At 42.0% G+C, this 22,805-nt stretch overlaps 2 protein-coding genes across 12 annotated transcripts in view; one reads left to right on the top strand and one right to left on the bottom strand.

The window, feature by feature from the left end:
- Positions 1-13,892, top strand: part of ALS2L (ALS2 C-terminal like) — a 57,606-nt gene extending 43,714 nt beyond the window's left edge. For all 10 annotated transcript variants that reach the window (XM_040695458.1, XM_004939096.5, XM_040695457.2 and 7 more), the window contains 15 exons: positions 425-523; positions 1,569-1,727; positions 2,029-2,140; positions 3,647-3,724; positions 5,185-5,312; positions 6,053-6,226; positions 6,381-6,474; positions 7,033-7,190; positions 8,070-8,138; positions 8,936-9,109; positions 9,476-9,518; positions 9,876-9,937; positions 10,847-10,996; positions 12,199-12,295; positions 12,592-13,892. In XM_040695458.1, coding sequence (XP_040551392.1) covers positions 425-523; positions 1,569-1,727; positions 2,029-2,140; positions 3,647-3,724; positions 5,185-5,312; positions 6,053-6,226; positions 6,381-6,474; positions 7,033-7,190; positions 8,070-8,138; positions 8,936-9,109; positions 9,476-9,518; positions 9,876-9,937; positions 10,847-10,996; positions 12,199-12,295; positions 12,592-12,663 — 1,669 coding nt within the window. In that variant the 3' untranslated portion in view covers positions 12,664-13,892. The remainder of the gene's footprint in view (positions 1-424; positions 524-1,568; positions 1,728-2,028; positions 2,141-3,646; positions 3,725-5,184; positions 5,313-6,052; positions 6,227-6,380; positions 6,475-7,032; positions 7,191-8,069; positions 8,139-8,935; positions 9,110-9,475; positions 9,519-9,875; positions 9,938-10,846; positions 10,997-12,198; positions 12,296-12,591) is intronic.
- Positions 13,755-22,788, bottom strand: JMJD4 (jumonji domain containing 4). Of its 2 annotated transcripts, none has more exons than XM_015281087.4 (7): positions 22,714-22,788; positions 21,656-22,175; positions 20,594-20,759; positions 19,419-19,544; positions 18,189-18,456; positions 17,365-17,511; positions 13,755-16,347 (listed from the first exon to the last, which is right to left on the bottom strand). In XM_015281087.4, the coding sequence occupies exons 2-7, from the start codon at positions 21,912-21,914 to the stop codon at positions 16,036-16,038; spliced, it is 1,278 nt and encodes a 425-aa protein (XP_015136573.1). In that variant the 5' UTR covers positions 21,915-22,175; positions 22,714-22,788; the 3' UTR covers positions 13,755-16,035. The 2 variants fall into 2 exon arrangements, with proteins under 2 accessions (XP_015136573.1, NP_001026130.2); NM_001030959.2 differs by having other exon boundaries at positions 13,759-16,347; positions 22,627-22,788.
- Positions 22,789-22,805: the final 17 nt, after the last annotated feature.

Genomic DNA, 22,805 nt, shown 5'->3' with positions numbered 1-22,805 from the left:
GAGATATCTTCATCTGATTGGATGAATAGCACCTTTGATCTCTAAATCTAAATGAAATAGTTCATACAAAATACCTTGGAAAGTAATTTTTAAGTATCTTTTAGAACTTCTCTTAAATCCCTTTTTCCAAGGGGAAGAAACCATACTACAAAATTCAAACCTTATTTTCCTAAATCTTTCTGAAAGTAAGACTTCTAAGATATCTTATTTCTAGATGAGTCCCAGAACAGATTATATTTTTAAAAGGAAAATTAAAACCTCAAATATTTTGAATTGAAGTTAAGAAAGCAGTTCATTGGTGTCAGAGGTAAAGCTAGGCCCCAACCATGTAAAATCTCGTTAGCAGATTCTTAGTTTTTAAACTTGATCCAGTACAACTGAGTCACTTGTTGCCATGCTGACCTCCACCATATGCACCCTGAAGGTTTGGAATATGCCTTGTCCCTCGCCGATCTGAAGACCGGTATGACTGCTATAAGTGCCACTGGTATGAGGGCAAGATGAGAGGCTATGGAATCTGTGAGTAAGTAAAAGCCAAAGATGGACTCTGGGGAAAAGGTAGCTCCATGTATATAATGGCTGAAGTGTTCCTACATTGCTATGGAAGGCCCAGTTGCACCGGGATAATTCAGGCCTGAGTGGCTTTTGGTTTTGGCTTTGTTTGCTTTTGCTTTGCAGATGGGCAGTATGGCTTCTTCATCAACCCTTTGTCTTCAAAATATTAAAGTAGTAAGAGCTTCCCCACGAGCTAAAAACCATTGTAACCACCCAACAGAACATCCTCTGTGTCCTATAAGTGAGATTGTCATTGGCATTTGTTCCTGTTGTTGCAGAATAGAGAGCACCTGGTGTGCAATCAGCCCTGGATAGATGTGGTGGAGCACACAGCATTTGCTCTCTCTCATCTGACTGTGCTGTCTGACCCAAACCTTACAGAGGGGACATAAACGAGGACATAAAATTCCTTATTTACGAATAAAACACAGTTTATAGCACATGTAGAAGCCACTAGGGAACTTAAAGCCAACTGAACCGTGCTGTGCTACTGTGTAGTGTAAAACATGAAAACACGTTGACCATTAAAGATAATAGCTCTGCTTAGCTTAAATGTTCTCTTCTGTAGCAGTGAAGAAAATCTGTTGTCCAGCATGGCTAGAGCTCTGAGAAGCTCTTCTTCCCCAAGGGTGATCCCTGGAGAAGGGGTGCTTGGTGAGAGTAGGAAGGGGAAGGCAGTTCTGGCTTCCTGCTTGGTCTGACCTACTCCCATCCTGGATTTATCGATAGTCACTGGGACATGGCTGGCAGGAGGTCAAGGACTGAGCAGCCTCTCCCAAGACAATTGCAGGCCTAAGTGGCATGTCCTCAAATAATGCTGAAAGCTGTCTGTGGAGTGATTGAATTGAGTGATGCACGTTCCTAATAGTGAACCAATGCAACCTCCAGAGCCACTAGTCAAATATGTGCAGTATTTAGCAGGAAGATGAGCCCAATCTACTCATCTTATTGTCTTCCTGCTTCTATAGTAGCTATCAAATATGTGCTGTCTTAATCTGTTCTGCTCCCTGCAGGTATGGGAATGATATGGTCTACAAAGGCTACTTCAAAGACGATGTGCGTCAAGGGTTTGGTATACTGGAGAACTTCTCAGCTGAACATCCATTTAAATACACAGGACAGTGGGAAAATGACAAGAAGAATGGATATGGAGTCTGGGAAGACAAGGACAGGTAAAGGCAGCATGGATCTGAGATGGCTTTAGATGCCTGACAGTATTCCCAATCTGTTGGTATGAGGAAAGCCTCATGTTCTGACAGGGGGGATTGAGGATGAAGGGGGAATGTGTTCAGTCTCTGCTATACAGCTTGAACTCCTGGGGAATCTGAGTTGAATTTGTGCAGTAAGTCTGGCTTTTGTTCTTCATGGAGCACTGTATTGGGTAAACCTAGCCTCTGTATGTGATGCATCAAACTGACTAAAATGTAGTGATTCAAGGAAAAAGCTCATCTTTTTTTCTCTCTTGCTTTTCAGAGGGGAGAGATACATAGGGACATGGCTTGATGATCACAGACATGGACAAGGCATTGTGGTCACCCAGTCAGGTGTCTGCTATCAAAGGACATTTCATGCTGATAAAATGGTGGTGAGTATCCGTTTTCAGTGGACTATCTAGCTAATGAGACATGGAATCCCTCCATCAAAGACTACATTAAGCTTTCATTTTGTAGTTAATTTCTGAGGGAAAACAGAAGGCAAGGAAAATTAAGCGTTGATACTTTACTACAAAAGTGTTTTTGACGAACAAAGCCTAGATAAAGTCTTCTGTTTCTAATCACCTTCATGAAGTACAGGTAGGAACAAAAAAGTGAGGCTGTCACCTTTTGCTCATGCTAGGACACTTGTAGGTTTAGCCTTTCAGCTGTTCATCAGGTCACAGTTATAGAACTGAACTCACATTTCAAGTGCTGTGCTGGTAAATACGATACTGTGTCTGTCTTGGAGATTATTAAGTCTTTACCTTGCCAATGTGAGTGTACTTATGTTAAGTTGTCTTTCCAGTTCATTGAAATGATGTTGGTGTGAGGAACTGTCATGGGAGAGCTGGCTTGGAAATGAAAGTATTTCTTCTCATGAAAAATACACACTTAAAAAAGCAAACAACCTCCCTCCTCTTACACCAAATTAGGACAAAATGTTTAGCATGGCAACTGTTGGAAGGGCTTTCCATTCAAGTTCCATCTGTGGGGAACCAAAATAAAGCTGTCTTCTGGACTACCAGCTGCCAAAGGCTCCTTCAACTTCACAAAGCTTCCGAGTGGGGAGCGATCTTTTCAGTTTTCCTAGTGGAAAATTGGTAGGGCCAAGAAGCTTCCCCTGGAAACCTTTTGTTTTTGCCAAAAAGGGGACTTTCCATCAAGAAAACCATTCCAGTGGAAAATGTGTTACAGCTTTAAAAGTGACCACATTTTCTGACTGGTGTGGGTACATATAAACCTCCGGGCTCAAACCTTGGGCCAAACCCTAGTGAGAACTATTTACCCCTTTGGCATAAGTTATCCCATGTCTGTTCTGCATCTTTGTGTTCTTTCCTTGAAATGCATGCTACTGTAAGCAACCGTGGGAGCTGGGAGGCAATGGAGCGAGTCATTTTATGAGTGCTTAAGAGAAGCTTATTAATGCCCTGTTGACGGCCCAGCAAAGGACAAAGCTAATCCCACATGGCAGCTGCCTTCCTCTTTTTTCTTAATGTGCTTACAAAGAATGACACAGCCGACTAGAGTCACTGGAAGGTCATAGGATGGGGAAGACCACGAGTTCATCCATATCACAGTTCTTGGTGACCACTCTTGGAGTGGGAAAGTGCCCTTGGTTCCTTGCTCTAGGGACATAATTGTAGTAGTACTGTCATTTAAAACCACCTGGCTACTGAGTACATCTCCTCCACGCTGTGATGCCTATTGGACTATCTGTAGACCATCTCCTTGCTTTTCTCTTTGATGTTGCATATGACTTTTTGGGCTTTCAGAAAGGTTCTCAGAATATGCAGCCCATAAGTAAGTTTGAGCCAGTGGCTGTTTCTAGGTTAACTGTATAAGTATGAACTTACTACTTAGCGTCATGAATTCACTGCTTTTGCTTTTAAATGAAGGGTTCTGGGATTCTGCTCTTGGAAGATGACTCAGTCTATGAAGGAAACTTCACGCAAGATCTAACATTTGTGGGAAAGGTGAGCACATTTTCTGGAGGGAGATGGTATGAACTCTGAGGAATCCATTAGCTTCATAGAAAGCAAGCAACTATGTAGAAAGGCTGCAATGAAATAAGTTTGTGTCGGTTTTTTTTTGTTATATCTTGTTTTGTTTCTCCTGTTATCCCTCTCATTCACACAATGGAAGCTGCAGCAGGGAGATTTCAATCAGCTAGGGGCTTTGGGCATTGCGTTGTTTTTAATTTGAGGGTTTATTTTTTTAGTTGTTATTGCTGTTTTTTTTGGAGACTTCCAACTGCATTTCACAGTTGCAGTTAGGACGCTGTACTCTCAGAACAAATGTTTTAGCCTTTGTAGTGGTTCAGGAGCACAGAAAATGAGGCAGAGAACAAAACGGAATTGCAGTACCAGTGTTATGCTGGTATAACCAGGGTGTTAGTGTAGCTGAAGGATCTTGGAAGTTTGGTTTTACAATCTGGCCACTGTGTTGATACGTTCAACGTTTTTTCAGCTGATCTTTAACCAAAATATCTAGTCAAAATGTTCACTGAGGGCCCTATTGCAGGGAAAACGAGTCCTCTGGCTTGTTACAGAGATGTATGGCAAGTCTGACGGGAAGTGTGTGGTCAGATCAGACTGAGCTGACGTTAACAGCTGATGAGTGATGGCAACAACTGCAAATCAGCCCCATCATTTACTGACTTGTCATGGGAGGAAGCATTTGTCGTAATCTTCTTCAGCCAGAGGCGCTGGGGTGAATTTTGTAGAGGCTGTAGTGTTTAAATGCAGCTTCCTCCAAAATTAATGTTTAGTTTGAGTCGTCGGCTTAGAAAAATCTGCTCATTATGTGAAGATAGAATGCCTCCTGTTATTAGCACTAAGGATTTCAGGTTTGCCTTGGAAGACAGATTTGTTTCAATATTGTTTGACTTTTGAATTTGGTTTAATTAAATCCTTTTAAGTTTCAATCAAACTACTGCACGCCTTCTCCTGTATTGGCCCCAGAGAAATTAAGGTTTTTCTTGGTAGCAGCAAACGTTCTGAAAGCTTTTATGGTGACTATCTTATGTTTCCCTCTATCTATGAGGCCAAACTTGCTTGTGGTTTTAACAAGCAGTGGAAAAAGAGGAGAAATTTCAGTTCATGTCTTTCAAGCCAGAAAATTTTGTAACTCAAAGATATTGGCTTCTTGTTGTCAAGCATAATACAAAAATCTTACTCTGTGATTGTGATGGTCCTCCCCCTCCACAGTCATTCATGTGTCACTCAGTATCAGGGATGTGTTTTCTCCAGTGATCGTTACCTTAATGATACTACTGCTTTGAATGCTAAAAATGTACACATCAGTGTTGGAAGTTGTTCTTAGTCACCATTTCAGGAGCTGGCTCTGTGGAAAAGAGAATTGGAGGGCTTGGTCCAGCTTGTTTCCTCTTGCTAATGAGATCTTGGCACAGTAATCCCATATTTCTCTGTTGCAGGGAAAGCTGTCATTTGCCAATGGCTTTATTCTGGAGGGAACCTTTACTAATAAATCAGGCCAAGGCCTTCAGACACAAGGTATCCTGAATACATCGAACGAGCAGCTGGATGAGAGAATAACCAAAGCGTGAGCAAAACCAGCTGATTTTTTTGGGTTGTGGCTTGTATTTTGACAGCACCTGGAAGAGCCCTGGATCGGTCCCTACAGGGATGAAGGCAATCCTTGCCTGAAAAAGCGGGTCTGAAATCTAGTGTTTATACAGGGAGAGGAGAGCACAACTTATCATTAATCTTAACGTCACATGGGAAGCAGAAAACAGATGTTCGGCCCCTGTCTTCCCACGGGCCACCCATACTCCCATTCTCAGTCTGGAGAGAGTTTGGGAAGTCATTTATTCATGCATACACACATTTCTCTGCATGTGCATTGGCGCATTCACTGACAGGCCTGAAGCTATATGGCAAAGCTAGGTTGCTAAAATATATCTCCCACTCCTTTTCTGACCCTCTGTGCTCCTATCTGAGTATACCCAGTTGATGCTTCAGAGACAGAAAAGCAAAGAAGGTAGTAAAGTCTCTCTATCTTTAGGAATACCCCTGTGTGGAGCAGAAACCCTGTGATTAATTGATCAACAATGTTCCATACACCATGAATTATTTTCTCTTAGCCCAAAGTATCTCATTGCCAGGATAACAGACTGAAGTTGTTTTGTCTGAATCACCAGTTGGGCACTCGTGACCTTCCCTGCTCCCATAGTTCTTGCATTGATATCTCATTCTGGAGAAAACTTTCCGTATTTAAAAAGTGAAGTCTGAAATGATTGCACCCTTCCTCAAAAAAGCCTGATGCCATGTCGTGTTGTGCAGTCAGCTGGGCCTCAAGGAGTTCCCGGTAGAGAAGAGGTGGAAGGGAATCTATGACCAGTTCCTGGAGTTCATCCATTCGGGTTGCAAGGAAGAAATGGAGGAGTCTTTTACGGGATTTCACATACAAACAAGCAAAGAGCTCCGGAAATCTCAGGAGTACCTCTTCTGCCAAAGGTACGAGTACTGCATGCCATCATTGCAGCGGAGGAGCCATTTGTGTAGACAGAACAGTTCCTTTTGTTCTATTAACCCCCTTGGTGTCCCACCTGCAATCCCAATTGAGATTTGGCCTACATGGTTTTCCTTCCTCACCTGTCCACATTTTCAGGGGGACTGAGGATGTTTCCTGGAAGACAGAAGATATTCTTGAAGAGCTTGTCCAGCACCATGAACTGGGGTCACTACAGAGCTATTTAGAGAAGGTAAGGTATAAAGAGGTTTGTCCGCTGAATACAGACAGAAGTCGTAGCAATTTCTGTGTGCTAATATAAAGCATCAGCAATACAGTCAGTGACTTCAAGAATCTCGTCTTGAATGGGTGTAAATATCTAAGTTTGTGAAGAAGAGGGTTTTCTTCCATGCTTTGTGGACATTCATTTTGTATGCAAATGTACAGGTCAGGAAAGTGGTGACAGAGCTTTATTCTTGGCTCTCAAACAGCGTCAAGAAATAACCAGTTGCTGGAAATGATTAATCTGCTTCTGTGAACTCTTAAGTTGTTTTCCACTCAGCCAAGCTTACCTTGAAGCCTTTGTCCTTTTTTGCATATCACAGCAAAGATCATCACAGCAGCAAATTTTGCTAAGCACATTTATTTCTGATAATGGAAGGAGAGTGGGCTTCTGGCAGTTAAAATAGACCAAAATTATAATCTGTCTCTCCAGGCTTGTTCTCCTTTGCTGACAAAGGAAAGCTGGGATGCTTTTCAGTATTTCTCCTCTGCTGATGGCTTGTAAAACTTAATTTTCCTCTATCATCAGGCATTGAAATCTTCTCTGCACCCACTGGGAAAGCTGCTGAAGGCCTTGACAATAGCTTTTCAGGCAACTTACTCCGGGATTGGGGCCAACAGACACTTGCTGACTATGGCACAAGAGGAAGTCAAGTACTATGCAAAGAAAATATGGGAGTTTTACCAGTAAGTAAAGAAGTCTGAGACATTTCCAGTGGGTGTATGAAGTAGATCATTGGGATAATTCCTTTATGTCAGGATGGTTTTATTTCACGTCACGTTTTTTTGGGAGACTTGCTTCAAAGCAGTGTTAGATAAAGAGATTGGTTCGTTAACTAAGCTCTTATGGTCCTTGGAAGTGTGTTACATCCATTGCTCAATACACAAACGACAGGGTATGGCTTTAATGTGACTAAACATCATTGAGATACGGCTGCTTAATGAGCTCTTACTCATAATATTCTTATTTAGATAAGCACAAATACGAGCAAGATAAGTAATGAGGGTAACAAAGTGTATCAAAGCATGCAAGCGGTGGTACTCAATATCTATATTTGAGTGAAAAATGATTTCAGCTTAACGTGCCTCAACACAACAGGAGTTAAGAACGTGCAGTGTAAGCATGTCACTGAGGTTTGGCCGGGATGGGTAGTAATTCCAAATGGAGGTTGTTCAGTCACGTGCTTGTGCCCATGGGTACATAAGAACAGGATCAAAGGTATGACTGGGGCTGTGTTGCTGCTTGAATATCTTTTTAGCTCTGCTTCTAACTACACGTGGGTAAGATACTGCATTGAAAAAGCTAGTGTTGAAAAGCCTCGTATCTCTTAAGTGGGAATATGAACAGATGGTGCTCAGTGAAGACTAGTTGGGATTTCTGGAGTGACTGCCCTAGTCTTCAGAAGTTATATTTTAAAGCTCAAGTTATATTTTAAAGCTCCCAGAGACAGAAATCATTCTGTAAAGTTCTATTAAACAGAGGTTCCAGTGTAGAAGAAAACAGAGTGACTACAGGCACAAACTATGTCTTCAGACAAATATAACTTTGTTCTGCTTACGTTATAGGGGTTTGCTCCATCTGGCATTGGAACAGAAAGGTCAACTGCCTGCAAAATGTGTAGATGGAGAGGTAAGGTATGTGTTACCATAGATTGTTTAATCTTAGGCTGCTTGAACCTAGGAAGTATCTTCTAAAATGCAGTAAGTGATAATATGATTCTATTTGTACATTTGATTCAGGTCTAATTCTCACACTTTTCTCTTTGAGCGTAAAGCTTTCAGTGATTTGCAGGAGAGCAACTTCTCCTAATTGTGTTCCATAGTGGAATAAAGGTGTGGGCATTTGGAGGTGTATGGAACACAGCCTTGCAAGATAACTCACATCAGATACTGTGCAGGAGCACAGCTGTATGCAAGACAGCAGCCCCAGAACTACCGCATGCTTTGCATTATCTCACAAGCAAGGAGCTTGCTTGTTGCAGGGATGGAGACTTTGATGCCATCACTGAGAAAAAGTCAGGTTTGGAAATCGAGAGCATGGTGCAGGAAATGTGGCAGAAAAGGCAGAAGACACAACATTCTTAGAATAGGAAACTAGAAGTAATTGTGGGAGACACTCAAGTGTTGGGTTTTTGAGGGTGGGTAGAGGTTTTTTGTTTTTGTTTTTTTGTCTGGATTTCTTTTCACTGTAATGTGCAGACATCCCTGTATGGGATGGGTGAATTCAAAGGGTTGATGGAATGGTAGGCAGCTGGAAAAAGGCATCTTTGAAACTCTTTCTTTCTTTCCTAAGAAATAACAAGTGCTCTTTGCAGATTTTGCAGTCTTAGGAGTTGTTTCTTATGTTGGTTCCTGTATAGCTGCATAGCTTTTGGTCATATGAAGATTATAGACTTTGCTATAGGACTCAACTTTCATTTTCTCTGCTGTAGCGACCAGAAGGCATACAGTGTGGTCCTTCCGTTGATCTTGCCCTGCTTCTACCCTGAGCTTTTCATGCTCTACATGCTCTATCATGAAAGGGAAGATGACCTCTACTGTCAAGGGATTGTGGACCTAAGTCTATTTCCTGACATCAAGCTGCTGGAGTTTCTGGATGTACAGAAGTAAGTGACTTTTTTTTAATTCAGGATGCATCCTACTGATATCAATTGGGAAACTAACAGCCAGGGTAAGCTCTGATGGCACTAAAGGAACTAATGTATAGCATGTTAGTTCCTTGATCCATTGTTAGCTTTAGCACTGAAATCTTTCCTAGGTTTCCATCAGTAAGTAAAACCAACCCTGCCTTCAGGTCAATGAGTCTGAGCTATTATTTTTTCCTGTAGCCATGTGCTTGAGAGTAGAGAACTCAACATCTTGCACCTGTATGGCTTTCAATGGGGAGATATTAACAATGAAGACTGACTGAGAATGGGTTGAGACATAGCTGTCTGCCTTCTAAAATTTTTATTTCTGTAATCTTATTTCAGACACCTTTGGCCTCTGAAAGACCTCACCTTGACAACCAACCAGGTAAGAAGTAGCCCTCAAAGCAGAATTTGGCATGTTAGTGAGATGGTGTAGAGCCACATGTTGGTGCCAGCCAATGATGGAGCTTCACCTAAGTAAGCACAGAGGCCCTGTGCCACACTCAGAAATCATAGCAAGCTGATGTGTGATGATTTAGTTATGATCTACAACTACTGTCTATCAATAGCCCTGGGTGGGAATATGTATTCTGCATAGGACTGCTTTGTAGTGTTCTGCTCAGTGGCTTTTTCAAAGACATCTGAGTCAGAACACACTTAAATGTCTGTGGTTCTAATGAGGCATGGGGTGGCTCCTGGAGAGATGCTCTGACAGAGGCACAACTCTTTGTCTCCTTTGCAGAGGCGGTCCCTGATCAAAGACAAGTGTTTCCTGTCTGCCACAGAGTGTTTGCAGAAGTTGATGTAAGATCTTCTCACTTTTTCTTCTGTAGCATTTTTTTTTTCCCTCAGAATGTCAATACAATAAAGTGTTTAAACGCAATCCTTCCTTGAAAAATATCTCCACTTAATTTTGCTGAGGCATTCTGACATGAAATCTGACTTTGATGGAAAGAAGTTTGCTCATATGAATGTGCTTAGCAGATTGGGCCTGGCTATGATTGCCAGGTCATGATAGAACCTCTTGCTCTGGGCACATGGATGGTGCTATGTGAGGGATATCTTGCCAATATGGTGTTCCAAGATATTAGAAAAGCAGAGTTTGATTTAAGAAGCTCTGTTTGATTTGTTGGCTTAAGGGCCAGCCTAGGGAATAGTGCTGCAGTGACACGTGGGAACGAAGATAAAATGGTACAGGAAAGTGTTAAGAGTGACATCAGATGGAAGTTCTCAAGTCCTTGTGTATTCTAGCCATGGTGAGAACCTCACCATGGAAGCCATGGTGACTTGGCTTTCACTGGGGAAAGCAGCGTAGTCAACATATACCTTTTCATGATATGGTGGGCAACGTTATAGATATGTTACCTGTATTATTCCCTTGCAAGAGCAGCTTTCTTGATAAATGTGCCCAAAGAGATTCATTCCACTAACAGAACCCTAAAGTTTTACTTGAGTGATTCAGGTAAAATGAAAGGCAGCACTAGGGTCCTCATGACTTGGGAAGACTTGAGGTCCACGTGGACCCTGTTGATGCCTCCTGGTACCACCTTGCTGGCTTTTTTGTCTCTTGTGCAGCCATTTGAGATGATCAATATATTCCTTTTTGTAGTGTGGAGGACTGCTTGATGTCTGTTTTTGGTTCAAGTGTTACTGCTTTATCTCTTGACTTGTGCAGTGGAAACATCTTTGACACAGCTGTTTTTGCACTGATAGCACCACAGTGGATCCCCGGGAAAAGCTGCTGATCCTCCAGAAGACATATGAGGAGATAGAGAGCACTGTGTCCCGAGTGGTGGAGAAAGACTACAAGCTCCCTATGGATGACCTCTTGCCCCTCCTGATGTATGTTGTATCACGAGCTAAGTAAGTGGTGCTTTCTCCTTCTCAATCCCATGGTTGTGTACTAACTCAATCCAAGAAAGGGCATCTCTACATTCCAAGCCAAATAACATTAATGAAAAACTGGGAGTTGTCTTTTAATGTGCATTCTGCTGAGATGCATTTGGGTTCTTGTGTCATACAGAGTGCCAGCTGCGGTCTAGTGTTGGTCATGATATAACATGGTTAGGGATTTCCTGGGTGTCCAAGTCTTGTCCAAGAGAGTGGTTCAGGGCTGTCATGAGTAATGCAGTCTGACTGGCATCCAAGGTTATTATATAAAAAATAGGAATATGGAGTCTTTGAAGGCCAACTGTTGAGGCCATCACAGGAATTATCCACACACTGGGTTGGGAGAGAGATATGAAGGAAGAACAGATCTTCAGAAAGGAAAAGTCTGATCATCTTCATTGCAGTGCAAACATGCAAGAAATGTGCTCTGCTTACCTTGCTGCCCTTCCTGCAGATGTCAGTCCTATTAACTTCTTTTTCAAGGGGTTTGAAAGAGCTACAGAAAGGCTGATGGGTTAGTTGGTGTTATATTTTGAGAGTGAACAGATAAGGGTTGACTACTCTCAGCCCTCATAAACCTATGAGAAATCTCTTTTCTGCTCTCAGTGTGGCACTGTGGTTCAGTTTGGAGACTAGGAATGTCTTGAATACTGACCATCTAGTAATTAGTTTTTTCTCGTGTAGGAATGACTGTAAATACAACACTTCTGCCAAAGAGGCTGTGTCTGTGCTGCTTTTACTGGAACTGCAGGAACCTGCTTACATCCAGTAGAATGAAACTGTACTTTTTTTTTATTCTGGCAAGTGTGAGTCCAAGTCCTTGACTGACTTGGATGTTCTCGGTCTCCAAAAAAGGGTGAAATGTTTAAACTTGGAGCTGAATCTTGAAACCAGGATGATGCATGTTTGTATGCTAGGCAGCTTTCTTGATTGTAGATGGCAGAGGAGGGGGAATAACAGACTGAGTGCACAAAATAGAGGGCATCTTTGCTGAGATCCTGTCATGCCAGGATACTTCAGGGACTCAGCTTTTGGAAGATCAAGGAGCTGCACAAGGAATCAGCAATGGACTTCCAGATCTGTCTCTCCCTCTCCATAATCAGATTTCAGACTCACGTCTGTGAGTGCTGATGCCCAGAGATTTGCTCTAGTTGTGGTGTTTCTTTTCTTTTCAGAATACAGCACCTGGGAGCTGAAATCCATCTGATCAGAGACTTGATGGACCCCACCAATCAAGGAGGATTGTATGACTTTCTATTAACAGCACTGGAGGTAAGAAAATGAGTTTTAACAGTGACAGTTGCAAGCTGCTGCAGGGGAGCCCTTCTTGAATGGTAGAAACGCTGATGCTCTCTACTCTGATTTAATTTTAGAGGGCTCTTTACATGCCTAGCACAGGTTATTTTCCTTCTAGTCAGAGTACTTTCACCATTAATTTATAACATGCAGACTTAATCTTTTATCTTGCCTTGGGGGGCACTGTAGCTTCACTCTATGTGCAAGAGACAAAAACTTGGCTCCAAAGCTCCAAAACTTTTCCTTAATGGGTTGCTCTCTTCCTTGCCCAGTCATGCTATGAACACATACAGAGGATGAGGCTCCACCAAAGAGAGAACTGTCACGTGACTCGCACCTCCTGATCCCAGGACCAGCAGGGAGGCTCCTCCCTGCCATGCTTTGACCGAACACTGTTGGATGAAGAAGCAATCAAATCACTGCTGCTCCAGCTGCCTTTGAAAAGGAAAGGACAGTTATCTTCCAGATGAGGGGTTCTTGCTAGGTTTTGTACTAGACTAGCTACAGTTATCAAGCACAGACATGCAAGTGCTGTAGGCTGAAAGCCATCTATGCAACCTCAGCTTGTATTGGAAAGTGGAGGAGGTTTCTTTTGCCCTTGTTGATTTCACTTTCCTGAAAACAGCAATACACCTCTTTCCCTTGAAACTCCATTTAACTGTTTTCTCAGTTGCTGTGCTTGTTTTGCAGTGGTAAACAGATGTAAAGGGAGATTATTTAGTAGAAAGTGGTCAAATGAAGCCTGAAGAGTCATCACGATGGGACTCCTGCATGGTAGAAATTGTGGGATGCACAAGAGAGACTATCTCTGTACTCCTAAGCAACCTGTTCCTGGAATGAGGTGGCTCTTCTTGCATCCCTAAGAGGAAGATCTTTCCTCCTCTTCCCTTTGCCAAATTCTGTACCTCTCCATTGCACCATAATGCTGCTATTGACTAACTTCTCTGTTTGAAGATACTTCTAAATGTAAATTTATACTTTGCAGACTCCTATTAAATCTCAGGGATATCACACTTGCACCTTGAAAATGCTGGTGCTGCTTTCCAATTCTTCAGGGGCTTGTGTGTGCCTAAAAGGTAAGAGATATCAAATATTGGTGAGAAAACACATAAAAACATTTGGCCTCCTGCACTGACAGAGCTGCAAAAACATTGGTTTTCCTAGGTGCACAGCCTTGTGCTGGCAGAACACCCACTGACACCAGTGGGGCACAATAAGATTAGAATTGGGCTAGCTTTTATTCCATCTTTGAAAAAGGTAAAGGGATTTCTGATACGCTGTTACTCTCAGATGAAAGTACTAATGTGTGAATTGTACATTCGAGCTGAAGCTCTTTTGAACTAGATTTTAACCTGCTTTTTTTTTTTTTACCGTTTGACTTTTAAATTTTCCAGGTCTGTGACTTCAGGAAAACAAATCAAAACTCTACAGACTGTTTCTTCCTGTTCGTCATAAGTATTATGCTTTAATAAACAGTACATTGGTTACAACAGTTAATATATTAGTGTAAGAGTATCCTAATGTATGTTTTACAGTAACTGTATTTAAATAAAACTGTTTCATTTTTGAGAGATTCCAGGCTTGCATACTTCCTATTTCAACCTCACTGCTGTCTTCAGATTCTTGTGAGAATGTCCTTTATGTTTTTTTTTAACTTCAGAAGATCTTTGGCTCTTTCACTGCCTTGATAATTCATGGGGATGGGGGAATTTGAACTGCAAATTAGTGAGAGAGACTAAACCAATAAACCCATGTGCACCTTTTCCCTGCAGAATCATGGAGAATGGAGCTTAACATTTAGGCTAATTGGCTGCAATTAAACTCTTTCACCTCATTGTCTCACACTGATCTCATTAAGCCTTAGCAGGCCTTTTGAAGGAGAGCTGTCACCGTATCTTCAGGACTCAAGAGGCTGTGGTGCAGAGACAGTGCAAGGGAAAAGAAAGTGAGAGTGAGTGGTAGTGACTCACCTTCCTTCATATGAACACCTCTTAGCTATCCTATCTGTTGTCCTATCTTCTGGTATGTTGAGATAGTGGTTTCAGTGTAAAAGCTTGACTTGCACTGACATGAAGTGAAAAGTAACATTCAGCTAAGCAAAACCTTTATAAAATTGCAGTGAATTCCATGGGTGTTTTAAGTGGTTGGTGCCAATACCAGTTACATAGCATGCTGTGAGACTGGGGAACACAAGACCAAAACCATGCTTTCCTACCAGTACAATGATCATCAGCTTTAAAATACTGTTTCTTATCTTTATGAGATCTCATTCTTACAATGAAGAGAAGCTCCAGCTGCCTGTCTTTGAGAATGTAAACACACGTAAGTGACAGCTGTGAACTTTTTAATTTCAGTTGCCTAAAACTGGCGATTTCTCAGTCCAAATAAACACTCTGCCAGAAGGCTGAATCACAGAGATGTAGTCACAGCTGTTTAAAAAAAAAAGTCTGTTTTCTCTATATTGCATTTTTCCATGCTTTTGATATTGATTTCATTTTCAAGTACCATTTCCTACCCAAAATGCTAAACTTCTACTTGCTACAAAATAGGACATGCAAAATGCATGCATGTACAAACTCCACAAGATTATCTAGAAAACAAGGAGATTTTTCAGCCTATTGAAGACTCCTACTAAGTTCATTTGTTGCTCTTACTGATCAACTCTCTTTAAAAATTCAGGAAGTTCTTGATCAATAATTCAAGTGAGCCCTAAAGGGGCAACGTAAGGTAACAGTGTGCAGCCATTTGTGCTTCTAGGCTTTCTTGCCAACCAGTAAAAGCAAGAGGAATACTTCACTAGAAATGCTCTTTAGCGCAAGGGTAGCATTCAGGTAGCAAATTGTGCTCTGTAACCATGCAGTAGTGCTATTTGTTGTTAAAAGCATGGCTTTTTAAGGAGATAGTACAAGGTTACTTGCTAGCTTCCCTGATTCATCAAGTCTCTGCTTGATAAAATATTGTGCCTTGAAATACTGTGTAGAAATGAGGGAGTACATTCAAGCCTCTTTTGAGCTTGTGTGGTTCACACTGTTAAATTATTAATGATAGAGTTGCTAGCAGGACTTCATCTTCCTTGTATGTTAAATTTAGTCCTGCAGGCCCTGGAGCAATATGAAAGCCAAGCATACCTGAGACTTTTAGCTTTAGAGATGCCACTGTGTAAGAAACAAGTAGTCAGCTTTTCTATATCCAAGCTACAGCTGTTGAGACAGCTTAGGCTTCAGGGGAAGCAATTAAAAGTCTAAGCTACACCTGGAAACAGGACAGGTCTGACAGTAATTTAGCTGTGACCTGCAATGATTTAGCTGGAGCCTGCAGTGCAGGTTAGCTGTCTGCATACAGAGCTTTCAGCAGAAGCAGTATGCTGCAAACCACTGCAGTCCCAGTGTTTAGCTCTGCCAGATGTAAGCTTGTTCCACAGAGAATTTCTGTTCCTCTTTCCCTGAATTCATACTCATCAGCAGGCCTTCATTTATCAGAGTACAATGCTTTTTTTTATCCCCTGTTACCTAAGAGTTTTTTTCCTAGTTATTCCAGAGACTCAAATGCTGTAAATTTAAAAACTACTCAGTCATCTTAGGAATATACTCTCCCCACTCTATAGGAAGGCTTTTTGTACTTGAATTGCAACAGCTATTCAACAGGGAGGAGTCATTCTTCTACAAACACCCAATTTACAAAAAGTCCATTTTACAAATAAGAGAACAGGTAAGAAGTTAGAGGAGTGCTGTGTCTATTGCTGCTTTCAAGTGGTGGAGCAATGCTTCCGGAGGTGGAGAAAGCGACGTCAGGTCTAGTTTCTTGAAATCTTCATTAGCACTTAAAGATGTTAACACCTTCACAGTCCTCTTTAAATCAAACACTGCGTGGAGCATACCCAAGGTGGAGATGGCAGCTTTTGGAGTGTTCTTTGCTGAAGCTTCATCATCGAGGCCGTTCTCCAAGATAGAAATCCTGTTCTCTGCAATAACTTTGAGGAAATTGTAGAACTCCTTGTAGTCTATACCGGTGCAAGATTTCATGATCAACTAGGGGAAAAAACAGTACTGAAATGAAAGCAACTTTTTCACATACAGTAAGAATTACAGGGACTGATTTTATCAAGCTACTCACTACCCAGAATTATAAGTAACCATGTTTATTAATAGCTCATTATTTGCTGCAGATCCTTGACAGCACTGAAATTCCTTACCTGACTTGAAACGTCACTAGCCCCCAAAACAAGACACTGTTTCTATGAGCTACTAAATGGCTGTGTTTTGATAAACTATTTTTGGAAGGTATCAATCTAGCAGCAGTAACAGACTCTAGAAATAAACTTTACATCTGCTTCACACTTAAGATTTTGGGAACATACCAGATACAACACTACTCATTAATTATGCCTTCTGAAAGCATCATTTTTGGAAACACAGAAGCTTGCTACCAGTTTCACCTTAATTTTGCTTGTTTTAGATTTGCTCTTGCATCATGAATGATATTGAAACCAGTTCTCCTGTGTAAGTGTCTTCTAATTCCTATTCTTTAAATGGAAAAGCACTTATATTTTGAAAAGGGGACAGTAACTACTACACTGATTGATAACATCAATGCTAACCTTGATAGGTTAACCTTGCCAGGCTGGATGTGGCTCTGGGCAGCCTGGTCTAGTGGTTGGTGACTCTGCACATAGCAGGGGGGGTTAAAACTAGATGATCATTGTAGTCCTTTTCAACCCAGGCTATTCTGATTCTATGATAATTGAAGAAGAGCTGCTGAAGCATTAGTTTTCAGACAACATCCTAATCTCCTTGATGTAGCAAAAATGTACTGACACAAGCCCTTCTCTACCATACTGAAAAAATATTTTGTTTCCCAAGAAATGAAGTTGTCACCAGTCCCTATTTGCTTAGGAATCATATCCTAATTCCAGGTATGAGGTTAAAGATTGTGTGTCTCAGAGCTCTAATAAGGTTCCATGCAATCACCCAGAAAACTTGTAATGCACCCCTGAAATATCTGACCCTCTAATGAAGAGTGAGGCAGACAGCAATATATTGTGATACCTGACACTGTAGGTGCCAATCATCCATAGGGTCCTTCCATTCATTGATTTCTCTCTGGACAGCTGCTAATTCATCCTGCAGGAAGCACCACATTATAGCTACGTTGCAGCCATTCACCCAGTTGTGGTTAATAGAAATGGTATCCTCCTGTGGGAACAGTTTAAAGAGTTATTAATCTCTACACAGGAAAATGTGAGAGAACAGCTGTAACATCACTGCTGCAAAACATAAAATCGTGTCCCTCAACAAGGGAAATGCTTCTTTGCTACCAACACCACCACTGTGCTGAAAGGCTGTTGCTTTCTAGCATCCCTGAAAAATAGCAAATTTTGTTTCCATCTTTGAATTGGAAAATATCTCTAGTTCTTCTGTCTGAGGAAGCCTTTCATAGAGGCAAAGATGTGGGAGTTGGAGTTGGTGTTGTGGGGGAGGTAGGGAACAAGGCTGTTATTTTTGGTTTGTGAAGACAAATGTGTTAGCATTTTTCAGTAGTCATCTGCAATTTACAATTAGAAACCAAGATTTATATTAATAGTATCCTATTTCTCAGTGACTAATAGCACCTAATAGGGAAGCACATAAGAAAACAGAGTGCAGACAGCATCTTTCATTTCTATAACTTCCTATTTTCTAGCAGTCAATGACACAGAGATTCTGAGTTCAGGGTTGCTATTAGCCATCATCTTGAGTAGTCACTGAAAGACTTTCCTTCCATAAATCTAAGTTTTTTCATAGCCCAGACTTTTAGCATCCACAAAATGTTGTGGCAATTAAAGTTCATTCTGATTCAAGCCTGATTATCTTTCTGTGTTATGTTATCTTACCAGGTTGTAAACTTGATGATGCCATCCACTGGGGATGAAAACTATCTCCCCTGCTTCCTGCACAATTTCCACAGGGGGTTGGCTTTGGTTGTAGCGAGGGTAAACGCTTCTGTCCTGAAGACCAGGTGCAGTCACATCGAAGGGCAAGTTGCCATGACAGTCTTTCAGGTAATCCTCCTGCCCTGGGGGGTAGAGCAGCCATTTCTTTCTCCCACATATATTAGCTGACCAGCTATAGGAACGGAAGACGTCAGCATGGAATGGAGTCCTGTGGCAGAAATCAGAGATATAAGTAAAGACAGTGCCTAAAATATTTACAGTGAATTCATGTCTGCAAGAATCAAATGCATAGAAGTCAACTTTTACTGTGGAAACTTGATCCCAAACTGTCATCTTTATTTAATCTTGACTGTTTTAAGTATTGAGACCACTGTATCTACATACTACAGTACTGCAGTGTTTTATATCCTCTGTGGTTTTCCATCAGTTAATTTTGAATCTGTCATATAAGTTTTTCAACAGTAGCAAATCCTGTGATGTGAACTGCTGGGAATACTGAAAGTACTAACAAAGCTCAACTTAATCTTTCACCTGCAAAATACCTGACTTACTCATTAGCACCCCCCCAAGGCTTCTGTCGGCTCTGCAAATCACAAGAGGCTGACGATTCCCCAAGGCTTTTCTCCTCTAGAACATTTTGTAAGACAGACGAAAATTTTACAGATTCTGTGAAAAGTATTCAGGGCTTTCAGGTGCAAAAGCACCTGGGATGACCGAATAAGGACAAACCACATCCAGAAATTAACCATCTGCTTGAGAAACAAGACTGCTGGGTTCAGGTACAGCACTTTGCAGTATGGCTGCATTTTCTTCAAGGGGGAATGGTTTTAAACTGAGACAGGAGAGCTTTAGGTTAGATATGAGAAGGAAGTTTTTCACTCAGAGGGTGGTGACACACTGGAACAGGTTGCCGAAGGGGCTGTGGATGCCCCATCCCTGGAGGCATTCAAGGCCAGGCTGGATGTGGCTCTGGGCAGCCTGGTCTAGTGATTGGTGACCCTGCCTGAGGCAGGGGGGTTGAAGCTAAATGATCTTTGAGATCCTTTTGAACCCAGGCCATTCTATGATTCTTCTGCAACAAAATGATATCCTTAAATACAGTGTGATAATCCCCTGTGATATTAATCTTAAAAAAAGTATGTAAAGGTGACAGAAACCAAGCTGTCTTACCATGAACCTTTAGGTCCCATGTAAACAAACCGGTAATCATCCACAGCTATAGCATCCCAGTACTCATTCAGCCAGTCGGATGAGAAATACACAGGAGTTGTATAAACATCTTGCTCTGGGAAAGCTCTTAAAAAGATAATGTATTGGACATAGGGCTTAGAAAAATGCAGCATTGTTCCTTTTACCTAAATTCCCAAAATCTAGAAGCAGAGACCCGTTAGGTCTCTCACAGACCATTAATAATTTGTTTCCTTCTCCTTTATTTCATTTACAACTCCCAGTTTCATTTAAAATGTGACCAGTAGTGCTCTTCTGCCTCCCAGGAAAGCTGTGAAGGTTAGCTACTTAGAAGAATCCTAATTATGACAAAGACAGACCCTAATAAACACATTCTCTTTAGATGAGATGGCTGCAAGATCGGTTGTCAAACTAGATGAAAGATTGAGGATACGAGGGCTAGGAGGGAAGCCAGGCTGTAGGATTTTAACAAGCATCTGGCCTCTTCCCACAGTACATGCTACCCTTTTCCCACCAAGGCCACACATTTTCTGAAGCAAGCACAGCTCTAGTGCCTGTGTTAAGAGAACAGAAAAGGGGAGGCGGACACTGACTAATTTTTTCTATTAGAAGTCACTGGCACATTCAAAAGTGAAAACCAGAACTGAAAACAAAGAAGTTGGATTAGAAACAGGTCACATTTAAGGAAGAAGTTTTAGGTGAAAAGGTATAAAAGTCCTAGCCAGGCATGGACAATGCAAGCATCTCACAAGCAGCAGGCTGGGGAAAAATGAAAGCCTGCACAAGCTGAAGAGCTTTAATGATTGGGAAGGTTAGCAGAAAAGAAAATGGATACTAAAGGATTATACCCTTCTTTTTAAGAAGTAGCAAACAAAAGACAAATGTACAGGCACATGGTTCCTGCATGGCTTACACTCATTTAAAAGACAAATGGAAAGGGAAGTGCTCAAGAACGTGAGCTTCTACAGGAAACAGTGCTTTCACTGTATATAGTACCCAAGAACAGTGCAATACAAGACTGACATTTCAGTGGCCAGGTGCTAACAAACAGCACTGTCAGCATTTGAACACTTGAGCAGTAAAAAGACAAGCATTAGGGCTCCACAGCATCTTGCTGTTGTGTGTGGCATGCAGGGGTTTTCACAGTGCTCTCTTACCTGCTCAGGTGCCAGTCCTTTAGATAAAGGCACCCTCGAGATGAACGGTAGCCATTTTTAATGTACTCTTTCCAGTAACTTATGTACTCCTTGAAGGGGAGCTGCTCTTTTGGGTTAGAATTGTACTCCTTGACATCACAGTTGGCCACAGGTACTATAGCCTCTCCTGAAATACAAACTCTTTAAACTCAAGTGGGAACAGAAAAACTGATGAACAGAATAACTGATTTGGGACATGGTTTAATGGGCAATACTGGTGGTTGGTGGACAGTTGGATTAGATGATCTTACAGGTCTTTCCAACCTTAATGATTCTGGTGCTGAAACTAAATTAAATTCACCTAAACTCTGGTGAATATAGTGCTGAAACTGAACTCCTTTAACCTTATCCACTGTAGAAACCACTAAGGCCTGGACACTGTCATGCTAAGTACAGCCCAAATACATAAATCAACAACTGCTTGCATTGCACTCACTCCTGACACCACAGTTCTAGGCAAACATGATTCAGATCACAAGATGTTTACTTACTTAATGTGATCTTCAGTTTCTTCTTAATAAACTGTACTATTGATTTAGAATTGCCACATGTTAAATATATCAGTAACTTACAGGCTAATGACTTGTTCTGAGATTTTTCACTGTAAATGGATAATGCTTTCTTTTGTCCATTCAGTAAGTGTTGGGTCGTTCCTGCAGTTAAAGTCAGGTGGGCATACAAATTGGTGTGGTTATAGAAAGGGCTATGAGCACTCTGATCAAACTGTATGTGTCCCTGTTTATTGCAGGGGAGTTGGACCAGATGGCCTTTAAAGATCCCTTCCAACTTAAATGATTCTATGATTCTATAAACAACACTTCTTATTTTATTTCATTAAGGATATAAATTCAAGGTTAGAACCTGTGTGAGACAAAAAGTGTAGAAAGTGGATGCATTAACTTTGAAAAGTAGCTTGTAGAATCACTTCGTTTTGTTCAGTGGTTCAATTTTTAAAGGAACAAAACAAAGTTCGGTTTCATTTAGCATATGTTTCAACGAGGTATTAAAAATGCCATCACTTACCAAACTCCTGCAGCAGATGATCGAAATCAGGCTTCCCACCCCAAGTTACCCAATTCCTCCTGCTGCCCCAGCCATCAGTGAACTTTTCTGAGAAAACACAGGGCTGGTTGGGAATCAAATAATCCCGAAAAAAGTCCGAATAAGTGAACGATTCGATTTTATCAATGAAGTCAACGTGTCCTGTGGAGAACGTGCCCTGAGCCGAACTGCTGTAGTCATGAAAAAAGGCGGTGGAACAGGCAAATGTTGCCCTGTCCATGCAGGCGGGATGCTCCTCCAAGGCAGCTCGGATCAGATGTCAGCGTAGAAAAACTTCGCTTTAAAACATGCCTTGATTCTCTCAGTCTATGTCAGCTCATGGGAAAATAGAAACGTTCAGAGGCAAAGGAGGAAGTTGTGCACTATGCTGGGACAAATAGGATCCACCGTGATGGGATAAATAGGATCTTCCATACTTTGTAATGTTTAATGTAACAAAGCCAGGTATCACGCTGTGGAGATGCTGCTGTTCCCCTGTCACCTAAAACAGCAGAAATACTGATGTCAGTGGGAAATGTCTTCTTGATGAAGCACTGGGAACACACACACATATACAGAGGGCTTATAGAGGAAATAGCTGTGCTGGGGCTGCTTTGTGAGAAGAGGACACAGCTCCGGGAGCGCCCAACCTCCTCAGAGCCTTCATAGGGGCTGGGGGAACGGGGGGGCGGAGGGGCGGGGGAGAGCTCCTAGAGGTAAAATACGACAAAACATCGATCAAAACATACACAAACAACCTACAAAGGTTTAATTAAAAAAAAAAAAAAAAAGAGGAAAGCTGAGCATAGAGGGAGCAGGCCCACAGCGAGGGGAAAGCCTTCAGAAGAGAGGGGGCTCTGAAGGCAACACGGCGCGGTTGGACAGACGGCACCGCCATTTGGCGCTCCCCCCCCTTCCCCCTCACAGCACCCGGACGCCATAGGCCGACGCACACTTCGTCTCCAGTTGGGCTCACGGCCTGTCCACGCAGCAGATGGGAGCGGGGGGAGCGGAGTGGATACCGAGAGGCTGATACTCACCCCCGGCCCCGGCGGGGCGAGAGGCGAAGGGAGGAACGTATCCCCTCAGCCGCTCCCGGAACCTCAGCGCCGGGCGGGAGGGGTCGGGGGGA

The sequence above is a fragment of the Gallus gallus genome, chromosome 2 (assembly GCF_016699485.2).
Source record: "Gallus gallus isolate bGalGal1 chromosome 2, bGalGal1.mat.broiler.GRCg7b, whole genome shotgun sequence".
NCBI classification, from domain to species: Eukaryota; Metazoa; Chordata; class Aves; order Galliformes; family Phasianidae; genus Gallus; species Gallus gallus.
This window is presented reverse-complemented; position numbering and strand designations above follow the sequence as displayed.

Excerpts from the sequence above, each read along its gene's own strand:
- JMJD4 (XM_015281087.4), bottom strand. The coding sequence starts at position 21,914 with ATGGACAGGGCAACATTTGCCTGTTCCACCGCCTTTTTTCATGACTAC. Across the intron at positions 19,545-20,593 it reads AAGGACTGGCACCTGAGCAG|AGCTTTCCCAGAGCAAGATG; the intron begins GTAAGAGAGCAC and ends TATCTTTTTAAG. Across the intron at positions 16,348-17,364 it reads ATTGGCACCTACAGTGTCAG|TTGATCATGAAATCTTGCAC; the intron begins GTATCACAATAT and ends TTTTTCCCCTAG.